The sequence below is a fragment of the Chelmon rostratus genome, chromosome 19, assembly GCF_017976325.1.
Source record: "Chelmon rostratus isolate fCheRos1 chromosome 19, fCheRos1.pri, whole genome shotgun sequence".
NCBI classification, from domain to species: domain Eukaryota; kingdom Metazoa; phylum Chordata; class Actinopteri; order Chaetodontiformes; family Chaetodontidae; genus Chelmon; species Chelmon rostratus.
Genome location: NC_055676.1, coordinates 8,512,008 through 8,530,293, shown reverse-complemented (window position 1 = coordinate 8,530,293; position 18,286 = coordinate 8,512,008). Strand labels below are relative to the sequence as shown.

The following is an 18,286-nucleotide window of genomic DNA, read 5'->3' as shown; positions in this document are numbered from 1 at the left end:
GTAATAACATGTTGATATTCACCATGCTCACCATCTCAGTGTTGCTAAATTGAAATTTTGACCTGCTACTGGCGCTAGAAGAAAACTCATCCTCTGGGGACCATGAATCTCTGTACAAATTTCACGACAATCCATCCAATAGTTGTTGAGACATTTTACTCAAAACCAAAAATGTCAACCTGATGGTGGCGCTAAAAGGAATTGTCAGGGATCAAGTCATGTTCAACCTCTGGGATCGTGACTGTCATAAAAACCTGTGGACATATTTCTATCTGGACCAAAGTGGTGTTCAGACCAATCAGCCAGTATAATCTCTGTGTGAATAAAGATTCTGTTCTTCTCTGTTCAGGCACTACATTATGAAAACTGATCATCTAATATTCATCAAATTTAAAGGATTTACTTTGCAAAAGTGTTCTCATGTTGTTAAACATGGCATTAAATAGTCTGATATGGTTTAAAAGTACCATGAGTCTTTTTTGTGAGAGTAGGCATTACACTTTCGCACATGCTGGATATCTGCCGATGTCTTCAGCCTAATTGTTTTTCCAACCAGAAGCTGACTTCCAAATACCGAAAAGGTGCAGACATTCCCAGAAACACATCCTCCTTTCTGCTGACTCACTGCTCTCACTCTGTATTTTGTGAGGAATGTTCTGCAATTCTTAGCTGAGCCACTTTGGCAGCAATCAAGCACCGAAAACTTTTTTTTTTTCTGCTGGTGATTCCTAGCAGAGATGGCGCTGCAGGTTTTCACAATGCGACCGCTTTGAATTAGTTTACGGTGTGAATGTGAACGAACGCCCACACAAACAGATCATCACTCTGCACCAACAACATCTTACTGCACCGTAAAGGTTATCTGTCCTCTATGGTGTCACACAGACCTCATTCTACAACTGGACCTCTTATGTCATAAACAATGATTGAAAGGTAGAAACTGGATAAAAAAAGAGATGATGTGCAAGAATGTCTCATCAAATTTCATTGACACTTCCTTGGTAGAGGTAAAAATAAACACAAACAGTTTCTTTAACCCTGGTTGCTGAAAAGAAATGCACACCAAGCGATCTGTGTTTGATTAGCTGCACTTGTCGAGGCAGGAACCACATACACACATGCTATAATGAGCGACATCATCTGTAATTGCTGTTTACTGAACATCAGGAAGCTTTATTCCTGTCCTGATTGATTGAAAGGTCATTTCCTGTTAAATCCGGTCTCTTCTAGTTGAAGGCAGATGTGCAGGACACATCTGCAAAGCTTAGGAAATCACTTAGTGTAGCCTAATGCTCTGGCATTATTACGACGCATACCTCAGTTCTCCTGGAAGACAAGCTCTTGTATGACTCGAAATACTCTCCCAAAAGCTTTATTCTGAAGGCAAGAGGCTGCCAACACACCAAAGACAGTGGTTATTTACCAGTAGAAAAGAGGAGCAGCTGGCAGTGGGCAAGCCATAGGGATTATCAAGGCGACTCCACGGATGTTTTTATTGAACCAGACCTACAGTAGAAGCCAAACTACAGCCGGAATCAACCTGTAGCTGTACTTACTACAGCTATTTGAAGTTCTACTGCTGGAACACATTTCTAAACATTTAGAACTCCTTTTTGTGTATTTTGAAATTCGCTCACAGTTTTATGATGTTTTGGAGATGTTTCACGCCCATACTTCCTTTTTCTTCCGTCTAATGTCTAATGTTGAGTGTTGTAGAAGTAGATAAATGCCACTTTCATGTCTGTGCATGTATGGAGCTGAATGTTTGAGCTGATTAGCCTAGCTTAGCATAAACACTGGAGGCGGAGGGAAACAGCCGGACTGGCTCTGTCCAAATTTCAACAAAAGAGCCTGCCAGTATCTGTGGAGGCCTCTAGTTAACGCAACCTATCTGGTTTATTTGATCCACACACAGAAGTAACCACAGTTTGTGATGTTACGTGCTGTAACTATTTCTTGATGAACAGCTTTTTCATCCTCTCAGTTCCTCTGTGCCATCACTTATGAACAGAAAAGTTCACCTCAGCATCTTAGTATTAGCAGTAAAAGTTCAGTCGTAAGACAGAGATACCAAACATGCACAAGCCATGAGGCAGAATTCAGTAATTTTATTTCTCAGTTCTGCAATAATCGAAATATACATACATAGATTTTTGGATTATGTTACAACAAGTGTGAGGTGAGGAAGGATGTGGCGGTGGTCCTCTGTTTTGGAGCCTTGACGAGCAGAGCAGACTGTCCTAGACTTCCCAGCACGGCCGGTACACCCGTCCCACCATGCACCTCATCGTGTCCCTCCTCAGGATGGGGATGCTCAGGTCCTGGCTGGCACCTCTGTGCTCGTTGACCTGGCTGTGGTCGTCAGCTCTCCGTTTGTAGAGGGACAGCCCGTTGTGCAGCTCCCGCAGGTCCCTCCACAGGCTCGGATCGGCGACCACGATTACCCGCGGCCCTCTGGGTTTGCCCACAGTGGCCAGATCTGCTTCGCCGAGGCTGTTTTCTGTCACCTCGTCACTCAGCGGCGAGGTGAAAATATCCTGCTCCAAGGAGCTGTCTTCAGCCTTGCCCATGGGTAATGACACCGTCAGCGCATAGCAGTTGAACCAGAGTGCTGCGGCGAAGATTAGTGACCGTCTCATGGCGAAGATCTTACGGGAGGCGTAAAGCGTTGGCTTCGTGGACAAGTTTCTTTCCAGAGCTCCTGCTTCGTTGTTCTCACTCAGACGTCAAATCATCTGCTTTTATATCATTTCACGCTGGATTGGCCACGTTGTATCGTTTTCATCATAGCTTCTCCTGTTGTGTTCAGGAAATTAGATAAAAGACTTAAAAGGCAATTGGGTAGAACTCTCGCAGTGTTCAAGAGTGTTGTTTTGCCGGAAAGTTAATTAAAATCATGCCCGACATAGTGGCTAATATTAGACTCTTGACGATGAGACAGTGGGAATTCTTTGAATAGGTGACAGCAAGAATAGTATTAATCCAAACTTACTGCCCTTTTAGAACAACAAGGATGGATTACCCACCCGTGAAGCTCTTTGTGGCGTCAGATACTCTGTGATCAAAGCTGTCCTCTCATGGCATTGTTGCAAAGATGTCCAATAAGGGATTTAACCTTAGATTAGTGACAAAAAGCAACCAAACGATTCCTGAAGTGTTGTGTTCGTGGCAGCAGCTCCTTGCTGACGTGACAAAGATAAAGTTAAGTTAGGAAATGTTTCTTTGAGGGGAATAGACAGCAGATCTGCTCCTGAGGCCCTGAGTAATTACAATCCCACCTAATTAGGGATGCCAGATGGGTGCTGCAGGAGCTTTGCACACCTGGACTTGCATAAGATCCATATAAAATCTGTTAATTTAAGTAAAGTAAATTATTCATGCAGGCGGCATTTCAGTCAGATCAAACGTGCTGACAAATTATGAAAGTTTTTATTTGTGATTCAGATAATTTCATGGCAAAGTTCCAGCGAAGTTTGAATGAAAATGACAATTAACACAATTGAACACAGTAGTTTGACAGAGAATGGATTGAGATTTTACCGACATGTTTCGCAGCACATTCTAAAACTTTGATGGCTAGACGTATAATTTCATGTCATTAAACTGTTAGGGTTATTTTAGTCTCGGTAATGTGCAGCTGGCCAGTTCAGATGGGAAGTGCCAGGGACTGTTTCTTATTGAAAATCATGTCTGTGGTTTCTAAAAAGTCTGGTATTTGAGAATAATCTACACCCTGTTTTTATTACCGTCTGAAAGGCCTTGTGTGGTTTTCTGGAGAGAGACGGCTTTGTTTAAATGTTATCTTTCATTCGTAGATGTCAGGTCGTCATACAGTTTGTATCGCTGACGGGGTGGGTGGAGCTCTTCTTATAGGTGCTGCACAGCAGAGGTGTTTTAGGAATGAGGAGAATACTGGTTGTTTTATCCCATAGGATGATCACCACATGGTAAGCCTGCCAGTAAGAGGACTAATGCAAAAGATCATGGAAATCTTGGTCAACTAAGGCTGGTTGGCTGAGAGCAGGCGAAGATCGTGGATCAGGATTAGGCACGACAAATAAATGATGGTTGAGTTATGGTTACATTTTATGAATTATCTGCTTAAATACGGTGGGAAAGCGAGACTAAAAGACACAGAAATCTGAAAGTTGCTTAAAACTACAATATTTAAATGCCATTTATTAAACAAAAGCTCACACAGAACGAAGGCATAAGATGGCTGAAATATCCAGATGGGTAAAGGCAACGTGTTTGGGGCTCAGCGCTCTTTCAGGCAACTACAACAGTGACAGTTAAAGGAAAGCAATGTTTCTGCAGGAGATGAAGCTCAAAATCCTGGTCCCTGGTGTTGATGTTCCAACGCCTTCTGCACCTCCACCCTCCTGGTGTGCCCAGAATGAAAATAAGTTAGTGCAAAGAGGCAAAATTTGCTCTGGGCGGTGCAAAGAGACTGCGGATCTCCACATCATGAATGTACAAAAATAAGGAGATAAGTAGGAAAATAACCAAAAGAAGTGAAGTTTTGAGAGCAGTCTAAGTCTGAGCTGTTTTCTCGGTTGATCTGTGTGGTTCTTGGATCACTGCTGCATGCCATGTGTTCGCTACAAAGCTGATATTTTTGCATTTTTTTGGCACATTTTCAAGACCAACCTAAAGGAAAATAAAATACGCACAAACCGCTGAGTGTACTCTGACACTGTGCTCCATACATTTAAATAAAATAACCCAATCATTTTCCTGACATTCCTGAAAGACAGAGGCAGGGAACATTTTCCATGTTTGCCCTCGGGTGTGAGGGAGCAGCCGCCAGCTGAAGGTGGTCATGTGCGATAGAAAGTGTTATACTTCGCTAAAAGAAGAAAAAGAAAAAAAAAGGGATTTCTTAAAGCAAGAGGCCAAGATGTGCTGACCAGCTGACTACACTGATGGGCGCCAACCAAAACACGAGGCCTCGGCTCGGGACTTTGAAGGGGGCGTAAAAAGACCCAGGAGAAGCTGAGAGACGACGCACATAACACCAGCCCCTTCAGCACAGCGCCGCTTCTCTTTATTACAACAACGAGCGGCGGGCCACACGGTGCAAGCTTAAGTGTTATTCCAGCTAGATAAATACAGGACACAGATCTAACAGCAGTGAATGTATTAACAGGCACAAATTGAATTATGCCGTTGCAATTCCAACTCGGTGTGTCCCGCCAGCCCGTCCTGAGGTCTGACAGATTGAAATCTCAGTTTTCGTTCGCTCGCAGGCAGGTTAAGGATTTCTGTACCGCAACATGCACAGAGGGCTTCCATTTACAGGAGCAGGAAGTGCTGCGTGAAATGCACTGGCTGTTCTCAAATAAGTAACCAGAGAGTTCTGCTTTTACACCAAGGCAGAGGTGGAAAATGGCTATAACATGTAGATTTACCTGCGTAGAATTGTATCTAAACACGGGAGTATTTCCATTTTGGCTAAAAATTGTACTTTTTACTTCATTTAATTTATTTAATTTTGTTTGGCCTTCATTTGCAAGTGGACAGTTCAGAGAGACACAGGAAACAAGGTGACAGAGATGTGCAACAGCCATCCTTGGTGGGAATCAAACCTGGGGACGCTGTGTCACGTGTAGGCACCATTTCTGTACATTTATCTGCGTTAAAGGAAAAGTCACCTATTCTAGTGGGGTGCTGACTGGAAGAAAGATTACATCAGAATTATTATTATCCTCTGAAGTTTTCACAGTCCACAGTAGATCCTCTTTTTGAGCACTAGTATCTTGTGTTTAAATTAACTATAGCTCGTACTGCAGTAAAAATGACCAAGAATTGTTCATAAAGTGTGATAGTAATGCTTCCTGGAGCTGCTTCCTTTTCTACTTTTACTATCCTCCTGATTATTGAAGTCTAATGTTCACTTTTAGCTCTGTTTTTGGTCTCTACCAACTCTCCAGGTGCAAAATGCCCCACTTTCTTCACCAGCTAGTCATTAACTGGTCTGCTGTTTGGCGCTGGACAGGTAGAGCACAGTGGGTTTACTGGAGCCTATTAGCTGAAAACAGCTTTCTGCTACTGCTGGAAAGAAGGCGGATGAGAGCAGTGAGACATAGCGAGCCAGCTATCTATTCACTGTTGTAAAAATTTAGCAGAGCTGGACGTAAAGGGTTTTTGTAGCATGAAGGGAAACTATCAGAGCCCTGCTGCTTCCTCCTCCATATTGTTCTTGGATCAGTCAGAGGGTCGTCACATGTTTGTGCTGCAACTGAAATTCCATGTTTTGTCTATCTGTGGCCTGAGGACGATAATGATGGCACACAACACAATTCCAGACACGCCCTGAGGAAAGATGAAAGCCAAACACAGCTTTTAGCCATTTGAGGATGAGGATGCCAGAGTTGGTCGGAGGGTCAGGATGTGACTGCAAGGGAAGATGAAAGTAAGGAGATGAAAGCTGATCTTGGATCTGATGCTGTTCATCTCAGGGTGATTTGGCTAAAACACAAATCGTAAAATTCCAGCAGAAATTAAAAGTGTCTTGCAGCCACGGATGCGGGGTTTCCAACTGAGAAGAAAGGGAGAAAAACAGTCTGGCACATTCATATCTCATCAATACATCTGCAGAGATGCTGGTAGTCATGGAGATGGTCACGCAACACGCAATCACAATGTGATACAAAAATAGCAACATCGGCACTTTGTGTGTTGGTTAGGAGAGACAGACCCAGCGAAAGTTCACCATGCATCATGTATTTCGATGCAGCGATGGAATAATGAGCTACACGGACGTGATCTGGAAAATCTGATCCCCATCCAGCTCACACTCGCCTCAGTGACCACGCATAAGCCACAATGCTAATGCTGTGTTAGGGGATGTTGCTCCACGTTTCAGGAGTTTGGGCTGTACGGATGCTACAAGCTCCTTACACACTTCTGCTTTGGGAATACATCTTAAGCAACTTTTGGTCTAAAAATAGAGACGAACTTGTATGCAGCATATGTTGATACTGAATGGTAATCAGAGCGAGGGAATCCTTCCGAAAAACATTGTTATCTGCAAGAGTGAGGAATGCACTGGTTCTTTCATTTGTCGTTTTTGTCAGTGTTTTTCTGGCTGGTTGGAGGGTGGAGCCCTTTTGGTAAAAGGTGATGTCAGCTGTTTCCATGGACCAATCTGAATGTAACCATATAAGAATCAGAAACAGGCTGTTTCTGAAGTCACTCCCTGTTTACTAGTCAAAGATGGGAAAATACATTTGATAGTCTCAGATGCTCTAAAAATCTGGTTAAGAATAGCTTCCTCGACCCTAAATTTTTGTATCTTTTCTCTCTTTTCTGCCGATCTCAGTTACCCTCCATGAAAAACACTATACTCAGTGGAAAGCACAGCGCCAACTTTTAACTGATGGTTAAAGATCCTCTTAAGATGCATGTTGGATCCACCACTTTGACCCAGACAGACTCTTCCTGTAGCGACACCACGAGATTGACATTTTGGGTGTTTAGTGAAAGTTCTCTACAACTATTGGATAAGAATTGGTCCACTTGATGTTTATCAGCCAGGTCCTGCTGAGCAGTGATGTGATGATGGTGTAGAAAGGACTCCGCTGATACAAGCTTGAGTTGAAGAGAACTTTAATAACAAGCAGTATCAGATCAGATGCCGGCCATCTGAGAGAGTTTCAGGGTCAGATCAGAAAAACTCTGCCGTTAACATACAAACAATACAATATATAGCATAACGGATTGTCTTACTCCACCCATATCTTACCTAACTCACGAACAACGTCATGTTCTGTGCATTGTCTCACTGAGGAATGTATTCCTGCACTCTCACCCATACGTATGTGTCCACCTCTGTTGGGGATTTACGTCCGAACAGTCCCCTAAGTATACATTTCCACATCAGGACTCCCTCTTGCTGGCCTGTTTCATCTCACATACCACGACTGAGAGTGGCCCACAGTTTAAACATCAGTTTACTCTTATCATGCCTATTCTAACATATGTTTGATGTTTGATTCATCCGACCATAAGCCTCACACACAACCCCTTCAGGATGAATTGCAATAACTTTGGTGATCTTTTGAATTTTCATCTAAAACCATCTACAGGTCAAAATGTTAGTTTGTCTTTAGTTTATAATCAAATACCTGCAAAACTAACAACATTCCCATCAGCTGTACTTCCCATATAATGCTAATTAGTAAATTTTAACACCCTAAAACTAAAATGCTGAAAGGACAATGCTAATCATCAGCATGTTAGCATTGCCATTGTGAGCATGTTAGCATGCTGCATAACATTAAAAAACACAGCTCTTGTATATGAACTCCAGTATTGTATGTACTTTGCCTCCCATCTTTTGTTATTTGCAGAGGGTGGCATGTAGTGAAGTATCCTTTCCTTTTTGTATTATGCTATTTTTTTAAAAAATATTATTATTTGCATTACTTATATTTTCGATATTTAATCGATAAAACCAAGAAGTACTGCAAGTTCTTCCTTGAGAAAGGTATGTACTTTCTGATGATGTGCTTACCTCACCACTCCGGTGACGAAACATCAGCGCCCCATTGTGCTTTTGTTGCAGCACATACTACAGTACATGTGGTTTTTACAGCCAACATAATCACAGATCACTATAAAATGATGGGCGGACACCCATTAGTTTGCGTGGCATGACGAGGCACAGTTTGACAGTCTAGCGTCCATAAAACATTAATTAGATTTCTGACTGTGCTTCACGCTGAGGTGGTAGGCTGTTCCAGACACTCTGGCTGTCTGACAGTGAAAACTCCTCGGCTGTTTCTCAGCAACAGACTCAGTGGTTTGTTCTGTGTCTCATATCCAAGGTAACAAGCACTGAGTGTTAAATTTAGCAGGGTTTGAATCGATATGAATAAACGGTATGTGATTCTCAATGAGCGAGTGATTCGACAAGGTTGCTGAGCAAATAAATGAATTCTGAAATTGAGTTTTTTCTCTCAAATGATGATGTTGTTCCTTGGTTTGCCAGCAAATCACATTCACCTTCAGGGTATAACAAGTGAGCTGCAGCACATAACTGTGAAAATGTGAACTGAGGATCTGTTTTAAAGAGACATTGCCGACTGAACTGAAAACAGAGAACACAATCCAATGCATATTTCCTTCAGTTTATAGTATGCAGATTATGGTACAATATGACTAAATAATCTACTCACGGTCCAATTACTATTTTTTTTCTTTGAAATGCAATATCACAGTCCTCATCAGCGAATGAGAAACTTTAACCCCAGTCTTTCTTCAAAGATGGTTCAGATGGTCTTTTTCTGAATGTACCATTGTTTAAAAAATTTGGAAGGATTTTCATGACTGGAAAACGCAATCTTTGTTAATTAGAAATGACAAGAACGTATTAAATGTATTAAATTTGTTTGATTTTGCTATATCATTACTGGATGGCCAATTTTAAAGCACAAATGAATGCACTGTTATCATAAGTCTATTAAGTGCATGGAAACAAAATATTTGGAGCAACTATACAAATGTTTTCCCCCATGTTCTGCTGGTAATATATATTTATAGCCATTTCGCTGTTCACACTTATGCTCTTTACAGCTCTGCCTAATGGAATAGAACACGAGAAGGGAAAAATGTCTGACTTTCAATGTTCCTCCAGTTGCTCCACATGCCTGGCTCAGTGGGAACAAAGGGTGATGATTGGATGGATCAATCAGTGCATGGATGTAAAGACATTTTACCAGGTGATCATATGAAAAGAGTGTCATCTCTGTTCATTTTAATTGCACCTCAGGGGACTTTCGCCCACAGCTGTCTCCTGGAGACAAGAGGGTGTGCTTCTGTGCTCACCTGAAAGAATGTGAGGGGGATTCTTCATGCCTTCACCTCCTATGAGAGGAAACCTTTCAACTCGTTTAGAATTGTGGCTGGTATTCAGCATACGGCTTTTACTATTGCAGAGAGAGAGAAAGAGTGTTTTTTTTTTTAATTGGACGGAATAATATTGAGAGAAAAGCCAGTAATATATGCACTTTGTATCCTTTTGGAATAAATAAGAGCAGACCATACCTGAATGTAACGTCTTATAATAAGACCTTACATTTGTTGTTGTTCCTTTAGACGTTTAAAAAGGCAATTTTCCTCACAATGCACATTTTAGTAAAGGTTAACAACAGCAGCCAAATTTACATCGAAACCGAATTTACAGAAAATCGGCAAAAGAAAACGTTGGACTTTGAACGCATCGAGGGAAACAGTTGGTGGCGCTAATTCTCCTGTCGCTGCCATTCGACCATTGCAGAAGAAGATGGCGCAACGAGATGACGTAACTAAAAGAGCGTCAGTCAAACCTCAAATGGTGGAAAACAATGCGAAAATAAGTGTGAGAAACACCTCTGTGATTCTCATTTATTTTATTCAAGAAACGTTGTAGTCTCGTCGTCACTCCACGTAAAAGTCACGTTTCGTCGACTCAGTCTCTTCAATAAAACTGATGCTTGAGGGACGTTTGGTCACATGCTTCTTTACCACCCAAGCCAAGCGTACAGACTGTCTAGTTTTCGGCGTTTCCACCATTATTGAAAATACGCATAAAAATAGGTGGATGGAAAAACTTGTCACAATGCAATATAAATTATTATTAGACAATACCTGTTTTGACAAGATATTGTGGTGGGTTTTCAAGAAATGGGACAGGAAACCCACGCTTTCTTTCTTTCTTTCTTTCCTTCTTTCTTTCTTTCTTTCTTTCTTCTTGCTTTCTCTCTCCGTTGCCGTGGCGACACTTCCGCCAACTGTTGCTAGGTGATATTGTTTGTCGCTTCCTTCAGAGGACGGGCTCATAGAGTTTTGTAAGGAAGTTGCATGTTGTTGACGGACCTCTCGGCCGGTTCTGGTGAGGTTCAGTAGTTAACTTGGTGCTACAATGACCGAACAGCAGGCCACTGTGGAGAATAAAGTTGGAAAATGCCTGATACGTAGCTGGGTGGAAGAGGTGAGCACACTCCAGGCTGCTTTTCAAGCTACCTATCTAACTGTATCCATCAAACATGGGAAATTAATGTAAAACCTGAAAGTTAATAGCAAACGTATTGTTAGCTGCCTTATAGCCAAATCACAATTAACACAGTATCTTTTTTTTCGACAGTCAACATTGATTTGATATTAGTATTACTGGTATGCGGTGTCATGCTGTGCTCTGTGACCATATTACACATTTTCTCAATAGGTAGCCAGTGATTGTGTTTCTTCTGTCCTTCCTCTATGTCATAATAGCTGTGGGACTTTTCAGCCTGCTGCATTACCATGACAACTCAATTATAAAAACCTCACACTATAGCTGACGTATGCTTATGACATCTATTCAATCTAGTCTGAATAAGTGCTTATACACACAATATAATAATCAAAAACACAGGTATTCTGAAAAGGGTTAAAAATGTACCTGACCTCTTCCTAATGTTTTTTGTTTGTTTATCTGCACAACAGTCCAAAACACAAAGTTATTCAGTTTGCTATCCTACAAGATAAAGAAAAGCAGAAAATCTTTGTAACTCTAACAGCAAATGTTTATTTTTCCTTATCAAAATTGTTGTAGAGAAAGTTTCTCTTGACTGACTGATTAATAGACGAATAAACAAAGAACACAGGTTCAGAAGAATATGGGTTTTGTATACTAAAGGACAAAAACTAAATTAAATTAAAAAAAAACAAAGTATAAATAGCATGTAACACGCAATACCTTCTTTTTTATGAAATCAAACATCATCAGCTTTACAAAAGAAGGATTTTATTTCTTCAGATAGTAACATGTTTGCATTTTTTGTATCCAAACCCCATGTGTCCATTGATCCAGAGGACCGTTGCAGCTCTCGACACAGAGCAGACGAGGACCCAAATCCAAAAACATGGACATAGAGGGATTGTCACGGTGGACCGGGAGTCTAAAATGGAGAGTGTCACCACTTTTAAAGCCGCTTTCCTTCCTCCGAAGAGTCCAGGGGTGAGGCTGCGGGGTATGTGTCCACAGTAAAAAGAAACCCTCTGTCATCTCATACCTTTATAAGCAGAATACTGTATAGACTAAACATCTATTTCAGAAGAGTTGAAAAGATTTTATTCAGATGTAAGTGTCTTAAAGAATATAAGTGTAAAGCCTTAAATTTTGTATCTGGTTTTTTTTTTTTTTATGTTACAGTTCAATAAACCTTTTTCAGATGATTTGCAATGCATGCTCTCTGCTTTTCTATTTCCATTGTTCAGGCATCAGAGGCGAGCTTTTGGAAAAACACATCGTCCAGATGATAAGGTAAATCAACTATGAAACAAGTATTATGATGCAAAATAAATTACTGCTGGAAGTGGTTTGTTTATGGAAACGGCAAATGCTGCCTGACCACGTCTTGAGGAGAGAAAGCACAAAAGAAACATGTTGGAGGAAAGTGATGTAATATTTACACGTCTGGGTTTGTTTTACTGTTCAATCACAGCTGTAATACCCTTTAAATCAGATTTTATGATGTTATTTTACATGGAGGCCAGTCATCCTAATGGGGTTTATAGAGTCTCTCCCCACAGATGTGGTTATTAACATCCCGCACAAGTTAACTGCTCATAAAGAATACAAAACATCATGTCTTCGATGTAAACGGCTTGTCCAGCAGTAGACAGTGTCTCATCACTCAGTCTTGAGCCGTACACTGAATTTCCTGGACTTTATAAGTACACACCAACGCCGCTGGATTCATCCCAGGTTCCCATCCAGCAAGGAGCTCAGAGCGTTTTTCTGGGCTGTTCACTTGTTATGTTAAATACAATCCTTTACCATTAACAGAGGCAGCCAGATCAGAGGTTTGCAGGGTAGGAGGCTTTAGTTTTTTATGGCTTAAATATCACATCAGTCTTTATTCACACACCTTGGAAATTTTATCCAAGTGTATATAATGGCCATTGATCCACTGAGTGGCATTAAATGATATGCGCAAGGATAAGAAATGTCTTCCATCACGATTCTAAAAGGCCCTACATAGCATTGTTTCACCCACACAGTTGTTTGCACTGATTAGACCTCTTCTCAGGACTGTGTGGGCATGAACAGACTGTGCTTGACTGCTATCTGCCTCACTCTGCTGGCAGTGTTCTTACACCTGTCAGGGTTAGACGACTCAGTCCATTTCTGTGGATACATGCCAGTTCACTGTTTCCCTGTTTTCCTCACTTGTCTCATGCTGCATTCAGGCAATGTCTGTAGAATGGGAGGAACGGGAAATTCTGTTTTTATACTGACCTGGGAGACTCCATGCATTAATCCAAGCTGGTTACACACTTAATTAAACGTGTAGACACACACATATAAATAAATGTTTTTATTGTAATTAAAAGAAGTACCTGTTTAAATATCTTTAAAACAGATAACAATCACTTTTTGGGACGACGCTGTTGCCTGTCTGCACACGCTGGTTTAAAACGCAGTGTTATGGCAATTTGGTTTCCAAGCAGCCTGATTAGCTGCAACAGATTTCCAATAACAGGCAGTGACAGACAGATAAAAGACTTCCTGCAGGATGGCTTCGTGTATCTTTGCTCAACCCTCAACCCTCCTTATTCATCAGTAGCTAAGCAGATATTTGATGATGGTAGATGATTTCCGGGTCACACACGGATCGAAGAATAATCAAATAAGTGAATTGTCATGTACCCTGTTAGTAAATGAACTATGGTGACTTCATTTCAATTCAATTTGGTTTTATTTCTGTAGCGCCAGTTCACATAAGTTACCTCATGACACTTTTCATATAGAACAGCTCTATGCATGTCCCAACGTCTCTGCTGAGCCAGAAGAGGTGGATTACACCTGTGTGGGTGTGAAGGATCTTTGAGTAGATTCTACTGTGATCATAACTTTATTTCATTTTATCATCCTGAAGAAAACACTTGAATGTGCTCGACTACAGGAGGGAGTGAGACCAGTGCTGCTGTTTGGTACTCAAGTAACTAAGCTTTAACTCTAACTTTTTTTCTGTTTTTAGAGGCCACCGTAGGTGAGGGTGAGGCGAGGGGTGTTCATCTGCAGTCTGAAACCTTATTCCTAGAAGTCCTACACGCTGGTCTTTTAAGTAAAGATGTGATCTTCCTCCATCACTGCCAGATATTTAGGCTAATATCTTCTTGTTTTCACAGTGAGAAGATCCATGAACAGAAACCATCAACTCCCAAAACTGACTTCTGCTCCACGACTCAAAAGGATTTCTGTGTTGACGGATTTGTGCCTCTTACCCCTGAAACAACACAAGTAAGTGTATGTACATACTGTACACTCTATGTGTGTATGCAAGTTCATGAGGAGTGATGAGAATAAATGTATCTGTGTTGAATTTAAAACAGCATGTTGTTTATTGCGCCTTAAAACACAACTCCAGTATTGGGACTGGAATGAAAAGTATGCCCGATTTGTTGTTTGTCTGTTTCGTTTTCACAAGCCTGAATTTTCATCTATTTTACTAATAATTGTCTGTTTGTTTCAAACTACTAGTTTACTTTTAGCTATTACTTATATTACTTACTTTTAATTGGTGGTCTCAGGTAGTATCATCAAAACCACGAGTGTCGCACTTCATATGACATGAGATGATATGACTGATGTTCTCCAGAGCAGCAGTGATGGAACAAGTGTGAAAGCTGTCTACACTGTCAGGTGTGATGGAATTGTCTGTCACTTGACTACACCTAGTGGGGGCCTCAGGGTCATGGTCAGGTAAAGGGGTGGTCTTCAGCCCAGCTCAGGATCCAGGTGAAGGCAGAGGTCTGTTTTGCTCTGCTGGAGTACAACGCAGCTGTTGGATTGTTTAGAAAGACTGGCGTCCTTCGGCTAGGAAGAGAAGCTCCGTTGCTGAGGCAACTAGGGGCATAGGTGGTTAGCTGTGCTGTCCTCCAGACATTGCGGGGCAGACTATCGCCTGTTAGAGGGATGTGTTCATGGAGACCTGAAGACGCTTGCAACATGAGCTGGGGAGCATGGACGAGCATAGTTCCTTGTTTTAGCTATGGAGAGCCAATCAATTGATCACACACATTCTTATTGCGTGAAGGATGATCATTATTGGGCATGAACCAGATCTCGTGCTCCCAGCCAGGATAAAGGACTGATCATCCCTCAGAATCGAGGGGGCATCAGGCAGCGTCCACACTGTGTTGGTAATCTCTCTGTTCTCCTCGGCAGCGCATCAATAAACCTTCCTGCATTAAGACATCGAAGCCTCCAGACAGCTTTCCTTGGGGGGGCAACATTTTTTTTCACATCTGGGATCCTGTTAGAAATTCAAAGAAAGAAACTGACCTAATTTAATCAGCAGTTTTTTAGGCTGCAAGCGTGTTAAACTGTAAATTATTAGTCTGCTAGTAGAAACTACCACCTGTCTGACCTGTAGGAAACAGTTGTGTACTCAGAGTGGACTCGTGGTCCTGCAAAACAAGTTTGTTCTAGTTCAAGTTTGTTTGTTTGTGATGATTGAGCCATCTTTTTGATACCCGAACACCAGAGTTAAACCCAAATATTGCTTTCTGACCCATTAATCTCTCTCAGGAATTGTTTGTTTAGATTGAAGGCACAGTGATTTTCTGCTTTATTTGCATAAATTTGACTGTTCTCATGTTTTTGTTTTTGTTTTTTAGTTCACATATATTCACCCCAAACCGCAGATACCAGTACCGGCTGTACAGACACAGTTTTAGTATGGAGCTGCAGCTGTTTGTTTATGTGTCTGTGTGGCAGCTCAGACTCTGACTGATTTCAAAACCTGCCAGTTTCCTCAGTGATTTCCTCCTTTTCTGTACTTTTTCCTCTCATGTCTTCCTTGAACATAAAAAAGCAGAAGGCCAACAGATACAAACAAACATGAAGACGGCTTGTAAAATCAGAGGACTTCTGGGAAGACTGCAGCCAAACAGAAACAATGCAGATCACAAGCATATTAAAGCACATTATTGTCCTTGACGACCGTGTGTGCTTATAAAACATGTGATGTCCTTGAAGAAGGAATGCCACATACTGTATTAGCTGAGGAGGACTGAGTGTTATTGTGGGGCGTGAAACCAGAAAATAACATTTTCTGTTGCATCACCTTCATAAAAATTGATGATTATAGACTGTTTTCATGGGATCAGCTAATTCTCCATTTATATGATGACCCCTGGACACAGACAAAACATGTGAGCAAATATTTCTGGAGGATAAGAGTTACACAGACGAAGGTAGCTGGGTTGTAAAAAAAACTAATCTTGATAATCCACATATTGTTTTGAGTCATTTATCAAGTACAAATGCCAAACACTCTCTCAGTTTTTCTGTCTCTGTCTCAGATGGAATCATTTTGGGCTTTTGGGCTCATTGACTGGACTAAAAGCTCACTTTGAGATCTGGGAATTTGTTGGGCATGCATCAAGTTTTTCATTTCATATACAAACAGTTAATCATCTCATTTAAAAAAAGGTAGATTAATCAGTAAAGAAACAAACCTTCACATTTCACGTACATTGTGATCCTAAAATGTAGATGTAGCAACGATGCTTCATAAATAGGAGCAGAAATCAAGCTCACACTGCTGCTCATGTGACGTGTGATGTGTTCTTGTCTCATTTCCAGGCTCATGATTATAAAACTGACCAGGCCATCACATTTTGGAGGGAAAATTGCCAGCAGATACAGGTATGTCAGATTACTTTGTGAACATAGGGTGTTATGTTCTGCTGTTTGTTTGCTGTTGTCAGTATTTTTTTGTTCGGCTAAACGCTAAAAACCCATTAAATAATTTCTGTTCCATTTAAGATTTTTATTTATGGTTCAAGAGGAATAAATGATCTATATCAGAGTAATTTCTTTCGGATGCTGAACCCTTCTGCCTGTAGTCTGTCTGTATTCACTGTCTTCTTTAGAAATGACACTAATGGCACCATATCTTGTCAGAGGAGAATGCAGCAGCTTTTTGAAGAGCTGCATGTATCCACCTACTGTAGCTCAAGAGGAGGATGTTTATAGACTCTGCATTCAAAGCTCTTTCCCCCATTATTCCCTCTCTACACTGTGCCAAATGTCCTTCATTATTATGTGTATGCTTCAGATTCTTCAGTCTTCATGTCTGCTAAACACACAGCATGTACAGCAATGTTAGGGAAAATACTGATCATGGTTTAATATTATTCTTGTGTCATTTTGTGTCACAGGGTGTGACCGCCATACAGACCCTGAAAGCACCTTTCAGGAAGTCAGCCCTGTTCAGCACACCCATCCGTGAGCGGCTGGACGAAATCGATCTGCCACCTGATAACTGAGACAGTACGTCAGACGATCCCGTTACATCACTTTATCACCAGTTAGTATGAAAGAGCTAACAAACTTCAAAAGTTATTGTGTTCTCAATGATGGCGACACCTCTGGTGATAAGCTGTCGTTGCCAAACCTGGAAACAAGCACAGGATTTTGTGAAGTGAAGTCAATGAAGGGCAAACGTGGAAGCTTTAAATATCTAGACTGTGTGTGTATATGAAGATGTTTATTAAAAATAGCGTGACTTTTAAGTTTCAGTGTTTCACTGTCTGAAAAACACAAATCTGTTGCAGAGACTCAGCTGAAATCCTGTTGACAAAACCCAGACCCAGACATTTGGACTTTAAACCTGCCAAACAAACTATCTCTGACCGTATTAAAACAGGTTTCTGATGGACACATTTGCTGCCTCCTTGTTTGGCTTTCTAAAAATAATTATTTACTGTGTCTGTCAGCACCGTTGACGGTGGCACACAGTGCAGACCGCAGCCAGTAAACAAGTACTAGAATGAAGAGACGTAGAGCTGCATTGCTCCTCATTCTTCTTTCTTATCTTGCTCCTTTCTTGTCCTTCCTCTCACATATTAATCTCCTTTTTCCTCTCCATATTTTAACTTGATGAAGTTTGGATTTCTGTAAAAGCCATATGTCCTGTCTGTTGAGCCGAGCTACCAGCTTGCTGCTACCACTTCTGGAAACATTAACCACATCATTTCCAGCACATACACGCACGTGTGCCTGTAAACATTCTAACCACATGTAAATGCCTTCATGAAGTGGAAACAGATTGGATAAGCAGGGCGAAGGCAGCAGGCTAAAGTGGGATTTACTTGCATGGACTGTTGCTGAGCATAACTGGAAATGTAGTTTTCATTGTCCTGATTCGTGTATCAGCATCAGCAGCCGGTTGCACCATCTGTTTTTAAGATCAAACGTAATTTAGCGGGAAGTGTGTAGGAGGTGGAGATTATGCATCACTACAGT

General features: G+C 41.2%; 2 protein-coding genes across 2 annotated transcripts; one reads left to right on the top strand and one right to left on the bottom strand.

The window, feature by feature from the left end:
• Positions 1-2,240: 2,240 nt before the first annotated feature.
• Positions 2,241-2,639, bottom strand: pmchl (pro-melanin-concentrating hormone, like). Its single transcript, XM_041960602.1, has one exon. The coding sequence runs from the start codon at positions 2,637-2,639 to the stop codon at positions 2,241-2,243; it is 399 nt and encodes a 132-aa protein (XP_041816536.1).
• An 8,267-nt stretch (positions 2,640-10,906) lies between these two features.
• spag8 (sperm associated antigen 8) lies at positions 10,907-17,307 on the top strand. Its single transcript, XM_041960676.1, has 6 exons — positions 10,907-10,975; positions 11,837-11,996; positions 12,244-12,289; positions 14,161-14,272; positions 16,622-16,684; positions 17,200-17,307. The coding sequence occupies exons 1-6, from the start codon at positions 10,907-10,909 to the stop codon at positions 17,305-17,307; spliced, it is 558 nt and encodes a 185-aa protein (XP_041816610.1).
• Positions 17,308-18,286: the final 979 nt, after the last annotated feature.

Bases quoted from the DNA above. Each gene is read 5' to 3' on its own strand.
- pmchl (XM_041960602.1), bottom strand. From the start codon at position 2,639: ATGAGACGGTCACTAATCTTCGCCGCAGCACTCTGGTTCAACTGCTAT.
- spag8 (XM_041960676.1), top strand. From the start codon at position 10,907: ATGACCGAACAGCAGGCCACTGTGGAGAATAAAGTTGGAAAATGCCTG. The intron at 11,997-12,243 runs GTATGTGTCCAC...TCCATTGTTCAG, and splicing joins TCCAGGGGTGAGGCTGCGGG to GCATCAGAGGCGAGCTTTTG. The intron at 12,290-14,160 runs GTAAATCAACTA...TTGTTTTCACAG, and splicing joins CACATCGTCCAGATGATAAG to TGAGAAGATCCATGAACAGA.